This window comes from Trachurus trachurus (assembly GCF_905171665.1).
Source record: "Trachurus trachurus genome assembly, chromosome: 21".
Lineage (NCBI taxonomy): Eukaryota > Metazoa > Chordata > Actinopteri > Carangiformes > Carangidae > Trachurus > Trachurus trachurus.
The window spans coordinates 14,207,609-14,228,966 of NC_139899.1; the positions used below are offsets into that span (position 1 = coordinate 14,207,609).

Below are 21,358 nucleotides of genomic sequence, written 5' to 3' on the forward strand. Positions count from 1 at the left end.
ACTGTACTGAGCCCCACAGTGTGTAGCCTCCCTCCCACCTATGGTGATGCACACGCCTAGGGGATCAAAGCTGTAATTAGCCTGCCATGGATTAGCAGTGGGGACTATTTTCCACTGTACTTGCTCCCACAGAGCCAGAGGATCGCACAAGCAGCCAGCCCCCCTGCCCTTCCTCTTCTTCCAATAGAAACACAACTCAATTGCCATGTTTTTTTGTTGTCCACGAGAGGCCCACCAAATGAGAGGCTTCATAATTCTGCCCTAGGCAGTTCAGACGTGCATCTCTGAGACGGATTATGTTATTTCGTTTGTTTGTTATAATTCCGCAACTAAGTTGATTTCTTGATGTTCTTCAAAGTCACCAGTGGAGTCATTCTAGTCGTTTTGCTCTCAGACAGTCTTGAGAATCAGCTGGATGTGTGGCTGGCATGTAGAGAGAGCCGTGGTGCTGCTGACTCACTGCACTGCCAGGTATGAGGTCTGTCTGTGTGTTTGCTGTCTCCATGATGTACAGTATTCCTATGCCCCCACCCCCCTACACACACACACACACACACGCTGAGTGCCTCGTGTCAGCCAAACAAGAGTTCATACTGTTCCTCTGGGGGATCCAAAGAGGTGGAGCAGCATGATGTGTGTACTCTCTTGTTTATAAATGAATCAATGCTTTCAGAACTGATTGCAAATAGGTCTGGGAATGGCAGGATATATTACCCAAGCTAATGATGGTATTATTACCATATGGGCAATTCTACAAACTGCAATTTGAGATAATTTGAGGCAGGAGGATGACTGATGTTTCCAAACAATAGGCCTGTTTTGGGCAACGACTGACTGCTGATATAATCATGATTGTATAATCTGCAGATTATTTTCTCACTTAATTGATTATGACCACGTATCTAAAATAATTTTACATATATATGGCCAGTAAAAACACCTCATTCTCAATTAAGCAACATTATTTTTTGTCTGGGAAAAACAGCTGAAAATGTAGTTTAGTTCACATAAATGTTTTCTCAATATGCTGATTAGTAATTAAGACAAATCGGTGCAGCTCTGGCTGTATTACTGAGGGATACTTGTTTGGATAAATAGCAGGTAGATGTACCGCATATGGACAATGTATTATAATTCAGTTTTATAGTGTTTTTCATACCAATCATCAATGAGCGTGATCAGCTGATCTGTGACAGATACTGATCGTTTTTGTTGATGGCATATGTTTTATCAGTGTCACATAGTTTGTTAAAGTTTCATGTGGCCAACATCTTGTTTTGTTTTGGTGGCCTGTTGCATACTGATTCTCAGCCACTGACACTATAGTACCAACCACAGGTGATTTGGTTGGAAGGCAGCCTTTGACTAGAATGCAGATATATTTTTTAAATTAAGTTTAAAGTTTTGGGGGCATTTTATACATGTATTTGATAGGACAAATAATATCAGATTATTTGAAAGGACAGTGAAAAGAGACAGGGAAGCAGGGAGAGCGTCTTAGTCGGGAGTTGAACCAGGGATCACTGCTTCAGGCTTTACCAACATGGGTGACTTCAACCACTCTACCACTGAGCACCCCTTAATCACATTTTTTAAATGAAAATCATCCGAACAAGATCAGTGGCCAATCAATTGGACATCCTGAATGGCTGTGTAACAAACTGCATAGCTTTAGCCTTTAAAGCATACATGCATAAAATACAGTATACAACTCATACAACATGTACAACATGTGTGACATGTCATGATATATATTATTTAAATTTAGCACATCTTAAAAATTCACACAAGGCAGAACTGGTACAGATGTATCAAGATTAACCATGAACTGCTTGGAGCCAGTGTATAAGTAACCTATCGGAGGATCGAATTCTGTATCAGTTAATTATCAAATTCATAAGTCACACTTTGTGTTTGTTGTTATAGTTTGACAGTTGTTCCTGACGGTCAGCTCCCTGCTCTCATGCTCAGCTTGCCGGTCACGACTCAGCGCCTGTCTGAAGTTGAACAGATGCCAAAGCCTGGCTGATTCCAGGAGCCTTTGAATTACTGCCAGTTATTTGTTGTTGTGATGTGGTTGTAAAGACGGCCAAGGAAAGTGGAGGCTTTTGCTTTAGCAAGCTGTGAGAGATGTTCACTGGACACCGAGGCACCTGTTAGCAAACATGTTCCCTCACATTTTATTTTAGTTGCTATTATGCTTCCAGCTTTCAGAGCACCGTCAGTGAACCACAAGATTACAACCACGCCAGTCAGAAATAGACAGTTTACATCTAAAAGGAACAGTTTGTGTTGCATATTTAATTTTTTCAGATGTCAAGGTGTAGAAATACTTGGCCTGACTGTTTCATTGGCAGGAGAAAGTCTGGCCAAGGCTCAGTGGCTAATGCTTATTAACTTGGCTTCCACTGCTATCAGAACTCAGTCATTGTCAAGCTTATGTAATGTCTTTGCATCTGCTGCAGTGCAACGAATGGAGCCAAAATACTGGCCAGAATATTGTTTGTTTTACTGTATTGTAGGAAAATATTTGATTTAATAATTATCATGTTTCTCTGTGTGCAGAGGAAGTTGAGAGGCCAGACTCTTTGGCTTGATATTTCTGGGTATTCAGCGGTTTTGTATGGCCCTCAGTAACTGCGTTGACAATGTAATAACCCCCTCCCCGCCCACCTCCTCTGTTTTTTCCCCTTTGCTGATCCTGTGGTCTCAGACCCGTGGGCAGTCCAGTGGTCTTGGCATGTCACGAAAGCCCAAGGTGGCCCATTGTTAGAGGACTGCGGATCGGCTTATTTGGCAGTGCAGTATTTTCCTCCGGTTCTCTAGAGTAAAGTTAAATGCTAAGTTGCCTGACCCCCCCCCCCCCCCCCCCCCCACACACACACACACACACACACACACACACACACACACACACACACACACACACACATCATGCACACATTGTCAGCAGCAGCAGCACATTAGTGGTCATGTATCTGTAGTTTGAACTGTCATTGAACTTGTAACTGCTGAAGTTCTCATAAAAACAATCCCCAACACCTCGTGCCTCTTGTTTTACACCATTTATTGGGCACACGTGTTCACTTCAGCTTAATGCAACACAGTACACTTGTAGTGCTGTAGCAGTTTGAGTAGACACCCAAGTGTTGATCAACCTCCATGAAATTTCTGGAGGATGAGCAGGTTTTAGAACTGAATGTACAGCCTTCATTGGAATTTATCGCCGCACATCTTGCCTTGAATTACATTAGATCGTGCTGGTATAATAATATATAGTAAGTCTGTACTCTCTTCCCCAGTTTATCTCATTATCACAATGGGTTTGTGTTCACAGAAACACTGCACTTTAAAAGATGCTGTTATTTATCCTTCGGTAAGGACAGCCCTGACTGGCTGAGACACTAACAGTTGCCTTCTACAAGGGCCTACTTGATACGATAATTGTTTGGAAATTATAAGTCATTTTGCACAAGATTTTGCACTCTTAAGTCATTGTGGGTAAGGATAATCTAAATGTTTCAAATGCCATTAGCATTCACAAGTGGAGTTGTTCCTTTCTGTTCAAAGCTAATGTGTCTCGATGAGGTTACTGTGGGGCTTTCTGGAGGGCGTCTATACAGACAGGGTGCAATGCTCATGCAATGTGAATTTGTATACACGCAACATTTGCATTGAAAGCATTTGTATGCCTCAGTTTGAGGAGCAGAGAGAAAGGGGGGCAGGATGCTACGTTTACTCACCTGTGCTGTTGTGTGTTGTAGCCTACTCAGTCTAATTTGAGGAAGTGTGTATGTGTGCGTGTGTGTCTGAGTGAGTGTGTGTGTGTGTGTCTCTATGCTTAGTTGCAACTCGGGCCCATCCCAACACGTCTGGTCCTGCAGCTGCAGCAGAGCTAATTTTAGCCCAGGATGTGTGTACGCCTCAGTTCCCCTAGCCTGGCCTATGAGAGATGAGGAGAGGATGAGGGAGATAGAGTAGCCAATATTTCACCGCCTCTTTCTCTCCTCTGTTTGGTGGGATCATTTTCTTTCTTTCTTTCTTTCTTTCTTTCTTTCTTTCTTTCTTTCTTTCTTTCTTTCTTTCTTTCTTTCTTTCTTTCTTTCTTTCATTGCCCCCTTTCTCTTCCTGTAGTATGAAGCACACACCTGGTCCTGTAGTGTGTATTTTGTGTTTACAGACTATCAGTCCTCATGTCCTATGGTCAGTATTGATTCACACAGAAACATATTGACTTGACTCACTCTTGTCTGTTTCTGACCTTTACTCATCAGGACTCTGTGGTATCAGTGGACGTCTCAGAGGTGTGTATTTATCTGCTTCTCTATCTCTTTACCTGTATGGTCATCATCATCATTCTGTATTTAAAAAGCTGCTGCTTTTCCAGTGTTGTATCTGCTAATAATAAACCCCTAGTCTACTCTACTCCTGTGCAGACATCCTCCGCCACTGGTGAGTGGCTGGTTCTTGTTACGATTGAGAGGCACGGGGATGGAGATTACAGCAGACTGGTTCACTGTGGTCAGGTATTAGAGTTAATCCCCCTACATAGGGAAAGTGTCTGGATAAAGTGTGTGTGTGTGTGTGTGTGTGTGTACTCCATGAAGAGTGACCACTTGCAAACACACATACCCAGAGAGGATAAGTAAAAGAGGAATATTTGCACACTAAGGAAACAAAATTCTGCCAGCTGACTAAAACAAATCTCACAGTGGTTTTGAAACTGCCTTAACCTTTGAAACCTGACTATTAAAACCCTCTAGACCCATCTGTATAATTGTTTTTCAATTACATAGTCTTAAATGATGCTAAATTGTATTCATATAGAATACATTGTGGCTTTGAGCAACACTGTATTCCTCCTGGTCTGTATTTGACCCTGTGCTTTGAACTTCCTGCTGAAGTTGAAAGCAAGGAGGAATATTTCCCAACAGGGACCACTAAATGTCATTGCCATCGTTGTTGGATATTCATTTTGTTATGGTCACCGGGACCAAACATGAAGATAGAGGGACAGCGTCAGAGGTGGCGCAAACAGAACAGAGACAGAACTTGCTCAAGCTCAATAATTCATGGCTGATTGAGCTAAGCTGACCTTGAAAAATCCCCAGTGTTGGACTGTTGAAACCTGGCACTGCTCATTTAGGGCAGAGAGGAGAAGTTGAGACAGACAAACACACATACAGCACATGTGCCCTGTGCTAATATTGAGTTATTTTCTTTCTTTCCTTGATGAAATGCAACAAAGTGATCTCACTTGCGCTTTTTCACCGACTTTACCCCGTTGGTTTTACATGTGGAAGAAAAATCATATAATAAAAGTTAAGTAGCCTTCAATCTTTAAACCTGTTTTGTCAGCTTTACTGTCCATGTTACAGTACTCGCTTTTGTCTGCCCCACAAACAATCTGCCCCCTGCTTTGCTGAAGCAACTGGGAATGAAATCCGTTTAGTTTTGACTCCCTTCAGTCCTGCTGCCAAATCCTCTCACTGAGTTAATAGCACAACAATGTGCGAAAGTGATAACTTTACTCACAAAAAGTTTTGATTACAGCTACCAGTTCATGTGGAGTTGCAAGTTGATTTGAACTTTTGTTTATTTCAGTGTTGGTGCAGATGAGGTGATCTCGTGGTGTGATCATCCCACTTGTTTACAGGTCTACAGCAGCACACAATAACAGTCTCTTGCTGTGTGTTAAGGACATTTTTTATACTAAAAAATGTTCCACCGAGTCATCAGAGTTATAAATAATGCTGCTGCAACGCTTACATTTATTATAACAATGCCCCACTGTCCTCCTGTTCTGTTTTTGCAAATGTTGCTACATTTAGCTTTGCCTGGATGGGTGCTGTGAACCCTCACCCATAGAATAACGTCTGCAACTGACACATGTACAGCCAAGGCTGTTCAATTTCTGATACTCTTTTATGGGGAAATAAATTGATGGTTTGTTTCCTTTCCACCACGTAGCAACTACAGCAATGTTCAATGGGGGCGCTAATTGTTTCCATGGCGTTAAAGGCAGTTCCTGACAGCTGTTACTCAGTGATTCATTCAGAAAGCAAAACAACATAATTTCCCTGCCAACAATTGTGTCCCAAAAAAGGAAGTTATACAAGTTTAATGTCAGTCGGAACCAGTTAACAAGTTAAATCTTCAGGTCCATCACCTCTCCCCTGCTGTGGCTCTGGGTGCAGCAGCGGATAAGAGAGGGTCTCTGTACTTTGCAGGGTTTTAACCTTGCATTTGTTTACACTGGTTTAATGAGTCACTTAGTCACAGATACTCGTATGAGTCATCTGTCTGTACAGAAGATGAGTATTGTTAAGTGCTTGAGGGATCCCTGCATTCAGTACTCTATAGAGACAATACTACAGCAATTAAGTGGATAGAAAATATAGATATTGTTTTTAATGGTCAGTTGTAGAGTATCGCTTGGCGTGGTGTAGTTTGCCAATTGCCACCTACTGTAATGTACAACCAATCTCCACTGTAAGAGGATAAGTTACACTGACAGTAAGGTAAAGACACAGCGGTGTGGGATTTCCATAGGCGTGACTGAGCTGACTTGATTAGCATGCTTGTAGTGCTTGTTTAAGGAGTTGCACCGCATGTTGATCAGCATGCTGCAGCTGTTGCTGGCCCTGGATGTCTTGGCAGCTGTTTGCAGAGGACAGAAGTGGTTAAAGCCTTCCATGAGTGAGAGTGGATAAATGGCGCACACACATATATACACACACACACAGCACTCTTGCCCCAGCATTCAACATGTTAAGCTTTTGTTGTTGTTTTGGATTTGAGCTCTGACTGGGCTGATTGTATGAAGGAATTTCTCAATGACCAACTTAGCTAGCAAATACAGTAGCTACTTAATGAGTCATGAGACTGCCGGGGCGCCTGGCAGGTAACAGTTAGCCAGTGTGCGGAGTAAACAGTCAGTGTTAACACGACACTACAGCTCACTGCCACTGACCCTATTCTCTCAGCCATGTATTAGTTGATGGTCTTGTGAAAGGCAGCACTATTTCAGCATCAGCATCATCACAACATCATCAGCAAAGAAATGCATAGTGTGTAACAACTGAGAAAGGAAAAATAATTACAACCTGTTAATTCGACTTGTATCATGACATGTTTGTTAAAAATTATAATTCAAATTGAACACACATTGAATAGAAGAAACTTACTTAGCTTACAGCTTACAACTTGTTGCGCTGTCTGTCACTCATGATGAATTTGGTGTTTCCCTGACATCTACCCTAGCACCACGATGAAGTTCAGATGTTTTGGTTAAATATTTCCAATGATTGACTCAGTTGCAACAACTTCCATGAACCAAAAGCATTTTATTTAGCATTGGTAATACTTTGGTTAGCGACCAACTGTTGACGAACCTGGGACATTGAATTGAATTGAATTGAATTGAATTGAATTTAGTTGGTTTGATAGAGACAATGCAGGTTAACATACTTCCACTCGTTACAAACAAGTCAATGTGACTTATGTTGTGCATACAGAGATTATAGCTAATGCTAGTTTCCAAGGTGGTAATTTAATCTATTAAACATTAGCATGTTTAAATGTCATTATGAGCATGCTGACATTAACATTTAGCTCCATGCAGATAGTCTTATGTCTATTAAGGCCACCAAGCTAAAACTAGCCTTAATCCTACTGCTGCGACGAGAAAGCGTCAGCACTGGCTCCAATAATTATGTGATCTTGTTTCCTTGATGATCTTGGAAAGCCACGCCAATCGCCTGACTTCAAATTCAAAGGAACATTGTGCATTATGTGTTAACCGCTCTGTCTTGAAACTGATTGCACAAACTACACTCATTGACTTTGTTACAGCTTTGTGCATCATTTAGCAGCCATGCTAGCAATGTCATTGTGATTTGGGGTTTGAAGTGCCGTAAACAGGAAGGGGTGGCACTCTCCTATTCCCTCATGAGCCCCGCCACAGGACAATGAGGAGGTCCCGCATAGAGGAAGAACGGCCCTTAAAGGAATGTTTGCTTATTGTCGTCCACCAGGCCTCATTAGGTGTATAACATATTTAGCCAACAGTGACGGCTGGCTGGAGAGCACTGTTGTCGCTACATGCAAAAACTGAAATCACATGAGTGCAGAGTGGGGAGGAATTACACTGAAGTTGCTCAGTACAGCTCCAGCTGATGATGCATTGTTGTAACCAGAACAGATTTTCATTCCTCTCATTGTTATGCTACATGTCTTTGTCTTACAATAGCTTTATGGCAGCTCTGTGGTTTTTGGGAATCTGTATACTAGTGAATAGATAAGTCAAAACAAAAATACATTTACATCCCAATAAAGCATATACATTTATTGTAAAATAATATGAAAAATATCAATATATTATTATATAAGATAAAGTGAAATCAATTGTTATAGATGTTCTTGCAGTTATCACATCAGTCCACGTGCAACAAAGCTTATAAAATAAATGAAGAAAAATCCTTTATACCATATATTGTCTGTTGGCTGTCATATACAGTATAGTGTAGGTTACCATGCAGTTTGGACAAGATCTGAAACTTTAGCTTCATGTGCTAGTGTTAGCATAGCAGAGTTAATCATATCCATATCATATAAATCAGCTGATAACAAAAGAATTGAATAGTACTGTATGTCTGTCCTCAGCTCCATTGGACTTCATTACATATCATATCAAAATCTAGTGTTGCCATTAGGCAGTCCACTTCATTTAGTTGCAGTGTTGCTCACAGTGCCGTAATATACCCAGAGACGTTCAAGGCAGGTCTACTATGATATAAACTGCATGGAAAGATATCCATGTTTATACTTCCCCACTGTATGTCACAGGCCCACCATAAGGTAGGAATATAATATCATTTCTATCATATAGAGTGAATTAGATTCAGTAATGAGGTTAATCACATGAAGAGGCAGGCAGCTATTGTGTTAGCTTGTTTTACACAATTAAAAACATTTCCCTTTCCAACCTTATTATTACGTGACATCATTCTGTCATCTGGCAGGATGCAATCTATTCAAAATGCTGATTTTGTTGGTGCTGTATTATTTATTCATGGTCCCTCCCTTTGCTGTCTTCACTCAACTAAACCCAGGCCATTGTTACCCTTGCTTTTTATGAGTCACACAAGGAGTACGGTAGGCTTTATCTGGCAAATGAAAATAAATGGCGTCTTTGCAGGTTTCAATTGGGAGGGTAAACACATAATCTCTTAGAAAGATAAGACTTTTGCATGGTAGTTGTCGTGACACCGTGATGGATGAATTGCTAATGTGAGCGTCCTTCAGGTAAACACAAGGGTTTGTTGGAAATGCCGAACATTAAATGCAGCACTGTGATGTGGTGCCGTCTGCCTCTCAGGGACACGCAGCAGTGCAGAGCGGCCTCTCTACACCGCCGTCTGCTACTGTGTCACTGAAACCTTGATTCATTCTGCCAAATACAGTAAATACTATGGGTGTGTGGATCCTCAAGATGCATTTTTAGCCGCCAAGGACAACAAGTTGCCCGGCTGACTGTTGCTATGCAACAATAGGGAACTTGAAAATGTACTTCTTGCGCCATGACTCAAAATAACCTTTTAAATTAAGTGTTTGTAAAAACCTAGAAGAATGCACAGTTTCCACTATGAAACATGAACGTCATGTTATATGTTTGCATTTTGTGTGCCTGTTAGAGGCCTCTCTACTCCATGTTTATAATGTTTCAACTAGATATGCAGTGGAGGGTCATGCTGTTGTCACAACCATCTGTTGGTCACTAAATCTCCATGTGGTCAGCTGCTTTGTTCATTGTCTTGACTGATTATGTGTTGTGTTGTTTCTTGCCAGTACAGTTTCCTCTCTCAACAATGTAAGATTGATTCAGAGCCTTTCCTTGAAACACTTGGAAATGTATTTGTGATTCCTTTCAAAGTTATTTGTCTTTAGAACAGCTACAATTAAACTATTATTTAGCCAAAAAAAGAAAAAAAGAACCTATTTTGATAATTAATCAATCATTTAAAGGAGCTAACATTAGCATTAACAACTGAAAAAAAAAGTGAATCTTTTTTTTTCTTCTTCAGCACAGTTCTTCCTATTGTGATCCTATGGTGATTTTACCGCACAAATTTCAAGTATTTTCTCAGACAAGGTGTGGAACATGGGGAGGATGGACGTTGTGTTAATTGTTGGCTCATGCTCTCAGAAAGACTTTGTAATGTGACCATGACTCATTCACCACTTGTCAAGGTTTGAGTCAGGGTTTCTATTCATCTGAAAGGATTTACAATAAAGGCCAGTTATGTGAAGATGCTGTGAAAGACTTCAATAGCAGCTTCCACAGTGTAAATTCTCCAACTGCATAAAGGTTTTTCATCAAGCCAGAAGGGATGATCACAGCATGTGGTCTACATAGACCTGGTTTTCTTGAGCACAGTTCTTCCTATGGTGATCTGATCGATTGATCAAATTTTCCCTGTTGTTGCAGGTGACCCTCAAGTGAGTGACAGATGTGTGACACTGCGGAGAACCATTTGCCTCTCCCAGTGGAGATCTGAGTTCTGGGATACTGAGGTAAGAATAATGGGTTAACTGTTTTTTTTTCCATGTGCTGAATGTTGTTATGCAATAAATGAAACTCAGCAAACAATAATGTCAATACAACTTTTATTTTTCAAGTAGCCTTTTACTGTGGAAAAAAATATCAGTTAAAGAGGAACTATGCAAGATTGTTACTTACTGTAACTATGCTACATTTTTACCTTAATTAAACAGCATCAGAGTAATTGTGATGGTTAAATAAATGACTTGTAGAGTAAAGATCATTGCTGCCGCCCCGGTATCCCAGCTCTTGTCTCGGTGGCACCACAACTTAAACCGCCCTGTAACCCTAAATCTCTTTTTTACGACAGATAAGACTACACAAATATACACATCGTAACGCATTTATGATAAATAACACACTGCTCCATGGTTTGCTTTATTACCCACTACATTGAAAACAAATGCCAGGAGGATGGTTAGAACAGCGGAAAAGCGACCAGACTTGCACAGTTCCCCCTCATGACCATAGACTGTATAAAAAAGGTTGAGTTGAAACTCCTGGAATCAAGAGGATCAGAGCAGCAATGGTGACTATAACATCATGAGGGAATGTACATCATAATATTAAACATGTGAGCTGCTGAGGTAGAAGGTACACATATTTTCAACTCCCTCGTTGTGTTTTTTGTTTGTTTGTTTTTTTAAACCAGATTTTATGAGGTGGTAAAACTTCTGTCATACATTTCTTTGTTGTTCTTTCTGTTTTAAACTTTGTTGTCCAGAATGGCATCACACAGGTGGACACTGAACATTGTCAGCCACTCCTTCTTATTACATTTTACACACTGATTAAAATAGCATGGTGTAAAAATACCACTTTTTGGAATATTTATGATATGGACCAAGTTTTCTTAATGTGTACGTTTTCATATGCATTATTTATTTGTTATATTTGTTTGGTAGATTTATGGTACTCTCAGAACCCATACAGTAGGCTACATTGAATTGTTGTAATTTTCAGTTATGAAAAAAAATCCTATTCATGAGCCCAACATACTGTATAGCACATTTGATTTTAGATTCCAGATCTGAGATCTGGTACAAATGGTCACACCGACTCCAAGGAACTGATTTTGATTTTGATTTTTTTTTTTAAACCGCTGCTTGTCATAATTCAGTGCTGTAATTAATGGGCAGTAGAAGAGATTGTGATTGTGTTTCCTGCTGCTTGACTGGCAGGGACATACACAACTGTAAAGCAATTAGATCTAGTTTCCTTAATGTTGCATTTACAGATGTTTTCATTAAGCTTAAGCACTTTGCAGATGTATTTTATTCAGCAGCACAAATTTGTTGGGTTGATTTCCTGTGGTTTTATGTTTTTGTTCACTCTTATATCTACTTCATACAGTCAAACAAACAAAAAAAGCCACCAAACAAAAATACGCTCTCAGTTAAGACGTTTCCTCCTGATTTATAGAGGGCTCTGAGAGCAATATAATCTAAATTGTTCTTACAAAATCTGCATTTCTTGTTGGTAAATATTTGTCATTGCGTTGAAAGTCACTTGACTTCTGTTCCCATGGCAACAGATAAGCCTGCCCCACCGATGGTGAATTTTACTTCAGTGAGTTTTTGACAGTTTGACAAGCCAGAGGAAATGAATGAGTCAGCCCATCATGAAGAGCTGAACAAGCTTACTTAATGGAGCTTTTCCCTTCACACAGATTGAGAGCGTGTGCTCACACAAAGAGATTCCACTCTTTCAGATCATCATCGGCTCTGAGCAGTGAACACGATCACTGTCTCCTCCTACCCAACATCAAATCTGATATCTTGCTCCCCTAAGCCTGTTTTATAACATTTGCAGGCTTATCTGCACCATTCAGGGCGTCATGCATCGTTTTAGTTTGGATTTCTGTGACATGGTAACCTCCAAATGCTGGTGTGAAAATACTGGAGGGCTTCTGAAATGATGCAGAGGACAGTCATTTAGAATACATTTTGTACAGTATAAAGGCAGTATAGTGTCTGAATTAAGTGTTGTTTATGATTAGTTTCGACTTAATTGGAAAAGCTGAAGATGAGAATGACAGCCCGACAAGTAGTTAAGCATGTTTCATGAGGTGAAACCCAAAGCATATCAACTAAATTTGTATTGAAAGTAAGTTTAGGAAAGTCCAGTGCTTTATTTACTAACTGATCAGTTGTTTGGATGATATATATAATACAAGGATTCAAATTGAATACTGAATATTTTTATGGACCTTTAATTCTTTAATACATGTGAAATTTCTGCTCAGGTCTGACATACAGTCATTATGGATTCTCTGTGTGATTTGTATCATGTTGTATTCTGTAAACTGTAAAATATTAGAAAACAGATGTGTAAATCCAGAGAGGGCGTTCAGTTTGTGCTAATATCCTGGCCTGTAATGATTTGGGTGCACCAGAGAAGATTAAATAGGGGTGTGTCGACATTATGGTTTACTGTGGCAGAGAGCATTAGGACTGCGTACATGCACATGCACACAGTTTGACACTGTTCAGGGCTTATAAAAAGGAACAGTGTGTCAACATCTTACAAGCAGTGCGTGCTAAATCTGACGGTCTGTGTGTGTGTGCATATTCCCAATTTTGCACACACCGACTTTTTCTTTTGAGTCTCAACAGTTCCAAACGCCTCTACACAGACAGCTGGTTTGGAAGAGAAAAAGTAATCTGCCTGGTCTGAGTTCAGTGCTCTTAACTTGCACATATCAGAAAGTTAACGAAGGACGCTGACCTAGATATAAAGCGCTCTGAGTTTATTTATGACTCTTTTTTGCAACATTGCGTGCTGTGGAAGCGCACGTGAGGCAGGCTGAAGATTAAATTGGTCAGATTTTAGATTGTGACATCATTATGGCAACTTTATAATTACCATGTGACGGCATGCATAAAGTTTGAGTGTTTGAGCGTTTGAGTGTGCAGATAACAGTATCAGAGTGCTGGCTGCAGAAGGAAACCTTACAGCCAACCAGCACAGGCTGCAGCCTGGAATGTTAAGTGGGATCTTCCCACATTGAATTTATTGAGTTAGTCCTAATCCATAATCCCATCAAGTCAAAACCACAATAAGCTTATGGGCCACACAGTCCCTGCACCCCCTCAGACGAAAGGCTCAAGTGCTGTTGTATTTCAACATAGATGACTGACGTAAGAAACCACACTCATGTCTGATGAACACACTTTCAAAGAGTGTTTTGTTATTCTTTCTTTTTTTTTTAACAACCGCACAAACTTCAAGTATTTTCTCAGACAAGGTGTGGAACATGGGGAGGATGGACGTTGTGTTAATTGTTGGCTCATGCTCTCAGAAAGACTTGTGACCAATGACTCATTCACCACTTGTCAAGGTTTGAGTCAGGGTTTCTATTCATCTGAAAGGATTTTCAATAAAGGCCAGTTATGTGAAGATGCTGTGAAAGACTTCAATAGCAGCTTCCAGGGTGTAAATTCTCCAGCTGTATAAAAGTTTTTCATCAAGCCAGAAGGGATGATGACAAAACGTGGTCTACATAGACCCGGTTCTTGCTTTTAACCTTATTCATTCACCTTCTCTCATTCTAAGCAAACCCTCTATGGGATGATTAATATTGAAAATTGACTTGTTACAGGATCAGGGCGAACTGGGAGCCTGCAGATTGAGATCAGAGTAGATTTGTCTTTTGTTATTTTGTAACTCAGTGCTCTTAATATATTATGATTATGAAAATTGGATATAAACATTGAACGAATTCAGATCTAAGCATTGCCATCGCCATTGTAAAGCAAAAGACAGAAGAAAACTGTTTGCAACACTGTAGGACTGGTCTTTTGCTGACTTGTCTGTGGCTGTTGATTTCCATGTCTTCACATCTGTGGTGACAGGTAGGGTCACTGAAGTCAACTGTTATGCAATAGTGTGGCCAGCGTCATAGCCTCCACATTCAGAGGCAGTGAATGACCATACATGTGTTGTTTGTGAAGTGGTTTTTTTTTTTTTTCATTTGTCCATTTACTGCTTTCCAGGCAGGCATTGGTTTCTATACCTCAAAATGTTGAGAATCAAAATTTGTATTTGTCATATTTGATGCAACATTACACTATGGGGTGGGAGATTCACGGTAAAGTTGTAGCAAACCGGGCCAAGGGTCAACGGCGAAAAATGTAAACAAAAAAAAACAAAAAAAAAACCAAGCCTGAAAGATGTGACATGAAATACAGCTGAGCCGTCTCGTCCGTCTCTATTATCAGACCTTATATGTTTGCCTGTTGTCTTGCCGCACAGGAACTCAGCCTGTGCTTTGACCTGCATACATTTCAAACGTTAACCGACTGTTCACTGTGAATACCGAGCAAGTTTCAAGTACCTGCATGTTATTTGCATTCCAATATAAACTGAAGAGAAAAAAAGGGTGCATATATTCAGTAGACCCATTCTGACATAGAAACAACTTGGGTTTCTTTGGTAAATGGTTAACGTTAAAGTGAAGTATATGTGCTGTGACGTAAATAGGCTCAAACATGGAAAAACACTTGTGCGGTTCTTCATGTCGTTGCAAGGACAGGTTGTGAGCTGATGTGCTCGCTGTGAATGGCTGCCATGTGTCCTCTCCTTCTCTCTAAGCCTCTGCTGGCCTTTTATTTCACCATATCTTCATCTCCCCTCCTTGTCCTCTGTCTCTCTTTGTTCACCAGGCAGCTGAGGGGGGGTCTCTGAGGAAGATGCTGGGTTCAGAACGCGGTGTTGTCGAAGAATGGCTCTCAGAATTCAAGGTAAAGTCTCCGCTCTGTTGTTGTTCATGGTGACTCATGTCGGGGAAATGTGTCCCTGGGAGACATTGTTGGAGGCTTCTTTTTTTTTCCTGCAGAAACCACACACCGTGGGGTTTGACAAGAACAATCAAGAAGAGTGTGGAGTGTGCAAGTGCGTGCATGTCACCTCTTCAATATTTCAGTCCTTTGTACATTTAAATACCATGTAAAATCGTTTTAGGACAGTTAACACTCAGGGTCAGCTCTGCTCTCATCGCTGTAATCTGTTTGTACTTTGTCCTTTTCAGGCTCAGGCTACACATGAACTGTACCTAAAGCATTTTTAGAGCTTCAGTTTAAAAAGTAGACACGCTTAACCGTCCTTATCAAAATCTCCATCATGCTTTAATGGGAACTTGCTTTTGCTTGCAGGCATGTAAAAAGTGTGAACAGGCTTTACACACAGGCCAATTTCACTAATCCCTTTATTCCTGTACGCCGTGTAAATCATTGCTGTGTCTAACTTGGATGAAACTGACAAACGTGGTAATGCAGAGTCCATTTCACTTTCTCATGACTGAAAATCAATGATATGTGAAACGCACCATCATGTAGGTTGAAACTTAAAAAAAAAAAAAGATTGTAACAACACTTGACTGTTCCTAATTCTGGCACATTTATTAAAGGCACTCCCCAGTTGTAAATCAAGAACACATCTCGCTCGATGTTCACCATCACCACATATCACACAACATGATAAAGTGCAGGCAAACAAGACAATGTTGATTTAGATATGAGGAAGTACAGGACTCTGACGGGCCTCACCTCTAATGTCAGCTGGATACATGAGCAGCTCTTTTCTCTCTGTGCTGCCTTCACGCACTGGGTCTGGTTTTGACTAAGAAGCTTGCATGTCTAAATTATGAAATTTAACTTGTGAATGTAAATAAATGCTGATCTTTTAAAGAAATGAGATGAATGTAATATCTAATGATATGTAACATTTTCTTTTAGAGTGTGAAGCAGGACAGGAATAGTATTTCCGTTCAGGTAGTGAGCTAAAGAAGAGAGGCAGAGATACAAAGTATCTGTTACCCTACCAATCGTAAGGCAGGTGAGAAAGTGTATACATCGGGTGTAAACATAAAGATTGGCAGCATTATAACTGCTGAACTTCCTGCAGCTGCACCCTGTGGACATCAGGTGTAAGCATGACAGCACACAGGCCAGGCTAATGAAAGCTGCCTTCAGTCAAGTCCGACTGAAATGGCCACTGCACATGAAGTATTTAAAAATGATGTGTGTGTGTGTGTGTGTGTGATGAAGGGAGTGGTGGCAGATGATAGCACAAAATTGTTAAAGAGATAGGAGGGAGTATGATGAATAGTGAGGGAAATGGATTGGTATGACTCATGGTGTGAGTGGTGCAGACCAGGGACATTGTGTTCTGTCCTCAAAGTGACCACACTGAGGCTGTGCTGAGAGGGGATTTCAGCCCCCCATGTCATCTCCAGACAAACACACAATCTTGACCATTTAAAGAACCGGTCAGATATCATCACTCTTGTGTGCCTTCAAAAAGTTATTGTGCGATTCCTTTGTGTCCACTTTCACTGAACCTGCCGTATTGATTTTCCCAGCTAGGCATTTGCCCACATTTTCCAGAATGCATTTGGCTGTGCCTAAGAGAGGATGGTGTTTTAATAGCAAGGTTTTGGCATGTTACAGCGGGAAAAGTACAGGTATGAGTAATAAAATGAGTTATAAAGTAAATTCAGTCAACTAGAACAGCGCCATTATTACTGTTTTGAGAAAGACCTGTGATTTTCGTGCTATGGCATGTCAGAATATCTGTTGTGAACAACACATATGGGTGTGTGCACTTGTGTCATTTGCGTGTGGGTTATTTGTGGGCTGACTGACGCCTGATGGCTACCAATAGACAGAAAGATGCTGTGTTTGGGCGGCTGTTGGTGGAGGAATGTGCAACTGACTCGTTCGCAGGTGTTTTCAGGCCACATTCACACTACTACTTCAATATAAAACTATATTGAAGTGAAATTTATGCAGGTCAACATGAAACATTTCAGTCCAGAAAACCATCTTTGCTTCTTATCAGAGTCGATCTCCGTACGTGCTCCACACCAGGACACGCCCGATACAGACCTGAGCAGCCACATCCACTGGGCATGTGCGAGCCAGTGTAAACAGGAAGCAGATTATTTACTCTGCTGTTGACGAGTTGCAAAAATACATACATCTCACCAAACTATTCTTTCTCTTTTTGCTTCAGTCCTTACCGGAAACCCACATCCCCAGCTACGCCGGCAGTCTTCATCTAAAGAAGTCCCTGGTGCCGGCGCTCTACAGAGTCATTCAGGACCCCAACAATGAGGTGATACACAGGGCACACACACACTTACATCCCGGTCCCAGACTGTTTTTAGCTCAAAGTAAATGTGTTGCTGGTGAGACTCGCACGATATACTAGCTTCAGTTTGCAGTGAAAAAGAAACTGACACACAGCTGTGTCGTGTACACATTGAAAAACAAGCACACACCTCTCTGGGAGAATGCGATGAAGCGGCACAGTGCCAGTACTGGCCACATCACCTGTGAGAGTGCACACAGTGTTCCCTATACAAACACACACACACAACCCTATAAAAAAAAACTGGAACATCTGCTGCCCACACTGGTGAAGCTATGTGCATAGATGCAAACAGATACTATACTGTACTCACAACGCACAAACTCGGGTTGTTATCGGGCACAACTGCAGCGCACAAGCAGCACAATACCAGCAGGGTTAAGCCAGTATATTCTCTTTAAAGGACCTAATGACACAATTTTCGAGCAAAGGCCTGAGGCACTCAGTGAGACGGGACTTTAATTTCACTCTAATGATACAGTTGGTGCCTCCAATTCTCTTTCCCCACTCTTTTCCTCGCTCTTTCATGGTTGAATTTTGGTGTCAAGCAACCGGGGATCTAAATTCCATTAGCGTTGTCAATCTGACTGCACAACCTTATTAATGACTGGACAAGCGATCCAGGAGAGGGCTTGTGTGTGTGTTTGTGTGACAGAGAGGGAGTCATACTTGACTGATGCGGCAGACCAAAACCCCTCTGCCAAAAATTCATCGATGAGTTGCTGCATATTCCAGGCGTAGCCACAGTACAACACGCACACAAGAGCAGTGCTGTGTGGGCACTCACTTCACTGACCCCTGGACAGTGTAAACACATCGGCTCAGCTGGCTCCCCTGAGACAACATCTGACCAGACTCTCATTGTAGTGATTTATCCCCCCTGCTCTTGCGCGTCTCCCACTACTGAACGGCAAAACTTTCCTTCCAACCGCCTGTCTCTTCCTGTTACGATCAGGCTGAGATCCATTCGTGTTTTGAAATAAGAGCTGTAAAGCACGAATCCTATCTTAATGTCCTCCTGAAAAACACTCAGCATACGAGAGAAAACAGGATTTACACTGTTACATCTTGGCATCATCCAGCACTTTTGTTTTTTCTAACTTTTTATCACCAAAAGCATATGTTCATGTTGATTTTTCCCCATACAACATAAAGATGCCAGTTCTTGGTTATGTAGGTCAAACTTACGCTTGTAGAATGACGATAAAAATGACTTGGAGCGTTTTTAATCTGAATATACAGAAACGTTACTTTACATTTTCAAATCCAGTTTTGATCATAACCTCATTAGAACAACCTAATAACTGTGTTTCATTTTCCATGAATGTGTCTTACCTGTGCTGCTTTGCATTTACATATTTCCTGCTGCAGCTTCTGGAGCCTGTGTGCCACCAGCTGTTCGAGCTGTACCGGAGCTCTGAAGACCGCCTCCGACGCTTCACCCTGCAGTTCCTGCCCGAGCTGGTGTGGGTATATCTGCGTGTTACAGCCAGCAGAGATCGCCAGAGCAATGGCTGCATTGAAGCCCTCCTGCTGGGCATCTATAACCTGGTGGGTGTCGGCCCTTGTGGGTGTGGTGGTGGTGGTGGTGGTGGTGGTGGTGGTGAGGGGCAAAGGCATGACCTTTTAGAGGGTTTTGCCTTTTGAATTTTAAATGTGCGAGCAATGAGGTAATTTTTTGTTTGCCAGTTTACATCTTTATTTTACCAAGAGAGAGGCAAAATGACAACTGTTCGGGGACTGCAGAAAAGAAGCTGTCATTAATAAATCATCAGTAAACAAAAAGCAAACGAGTATTTCCCCCCGTTCTGATGGAGTATTGTCCTGCAGAGAAACAAAGATTAGGAGAATCATTCAGCTCCTGTTGATAGCACTATCATATTGAGCGCAAATGAGCAGCAGCAATGATCACAATGTTCAAATTCCTTTCACTGCACTTAACTCTTATAGCACATGACCCGACTATTGGCTAACTGGGATGGCGTGGCTTTGGCTTTGTTGCTCTCAGCTGACAAAGAGGACCTTGTTTTTTGTCCAAACTGTTGCAACTTGTTCTCCTACTCATCAGGTGCATTCATGTCATAATTTAAGATTTGCTCAATAGTTTGCATGATGTAAGTTGTTACCAGGCGTTATGAATACAGGAAGTCATTTGTTTATACAACTATGAGGAAGGCTGTGAGGAGCGTTAATATGCAAATCACTGGTTATATGTTTAGACGTAACACAGGTGGAGCATTAGTGAGGCTGCTTGCCTGTTGACAAGAAAGTCAATCTGCAGGGGAAAAGCCCAGTTAATGGATAGACCCAGGATAGATTACATCACCAGGAAACACCCTTGGGGAAATGGGCTAAGAGCTAGAGATATCAATAGAAAGAGCTCCATGTCAGCTGGCACGGCTGAAGGTATATCCATGCATAATTTATCCCTCCGTATCCATACTACTCCCCCAGACACACATATACAGTCCGTTGTCATTGCCCTCTCTTGCCTTTGGTCACTGGCAACTGAACTCTGATAAACAGCTTTGCTCTCAACAGTCCCATCAGATATTCAGAGACATGCAGTTTCCCACTGAAGGGCAGGACACGACTTCAACCAAGAGAACGGTGAATGTTAGAGAGAATAGGAGATAAAAAGGGATAAAAACCCTTTTTTGGTAGCACATTTCAAAACCCAAATCATGGATGCTCGGAGGGAGTAATAGATAAACTGATACAGTATATTTATTTTCCACATTGCATTCATTTAGTTGTATTGGCCCTGAACAGCCAGAAAACAAACTGTGGTCACTGCAGCCCATGTTAAAAAAAAACAAAAACAATTTCAGTTAAAGCACATTTATCCATATTTGATGATATAACAAAAGCTCCCCCACCCGCCACGACTGCCATAAATTACAGAGATAGAGCTGAAGAATGTTGTGCTCAGAGAAAACACAAATAACGCTGTCTCTCAATCAGTTAAGTGTCTGCCTCACATGGCAGTCGAAACAATTGCTTTGATGACTTTTACACACCACTTGAATCCTCCTCAGCACGTCATTGCTTTACAGAGCAAAGAGCAGGAACAACAAGTGCTTTGTGCCAAATGAAAAATGCTCGGCTGCATTATCTCTTTGAATGCACTTGATTATCATTTAGACTGGTGGAGATAATCAGGCATTACTTTTAGAAATGGCATAATTTTCAGGGACGCATTCATTACGTATCACAGTGTGAAATTGGAATTGAGTAGTGATGGTGCTGGCAGTGACTTTCAATCTGTCAGAGTCAATAACATGCAGCAGCAGTGAGAGGGACAGTGGACAGTACAGCAGTTGTTATCTGTGTGCTGCTAAATGTTTTCACCACTGGGTTAGAAGTCTTTATGTCTTTATGCCGTTTTATACCCGACTGTTGTCCCTTCCCTTTATGACACAGCTTTCTGTCTCTCCTTATCTTTGGATTTTGCAGGAGATTGTGGACAAAGATGGCAACAGCAAGCTCCTGTCCTTCACAATCCCATCTCTGTCCAAACCATCGATATATCATGAGGTAGGATGCCCGGCTGTCCTAGCAATCGATGTTGTCACCGCACCTCCCTCCCCAGTGCACCCTTTT

General features: G+C 41.3%; 1 protein-coding gene across 3 annotated transcripts in view; it reads left to right on the plus strand.

Moving 5' to 3' along the window:
• LOC311005019 (hyccin 2) overlaps positions 1 to 21,358 on the plus strand; it is a 40,548-nt gene that overhangs the window by 2,261 nt on the left and 16,929 nt on the right. For 2 of the 3 annotated variants that reach the window (XM_083997290.1, XM_083997292.1), the window contains exons 2-6: positions 10,490 to 10,575; positions 15,268 to 15,345; positions 17,618 to 17,719; positions 19,127 to 19,306; positions 21,212 to 21,292. In XM_083997290.1, the coding sequence (XP_083853416.1) occupies positions 15,295 to 15,345; positions 17,618 to 17,719; positions 19,127 to 19,306; positions 21,212 to 21,292 (414 nt within the window). In that variant the 5' untranslated portion in view covers positions 10,490 to 10,575; positions 15,268 to 15,294. Of the gene's footprint in view, positions 1 to 4,274; positions 4,305 to 10,489; positions 10,576 to 15,267; positions 15,346 to 17,617; positions 17,720 to 19,126; positions 19,307 to 21,211; positions 21,293 to 21,358 lie in introns of all 3 variants that reach the window. The other variant, XM_083997291.1, reaches the window with a different exon arrangement.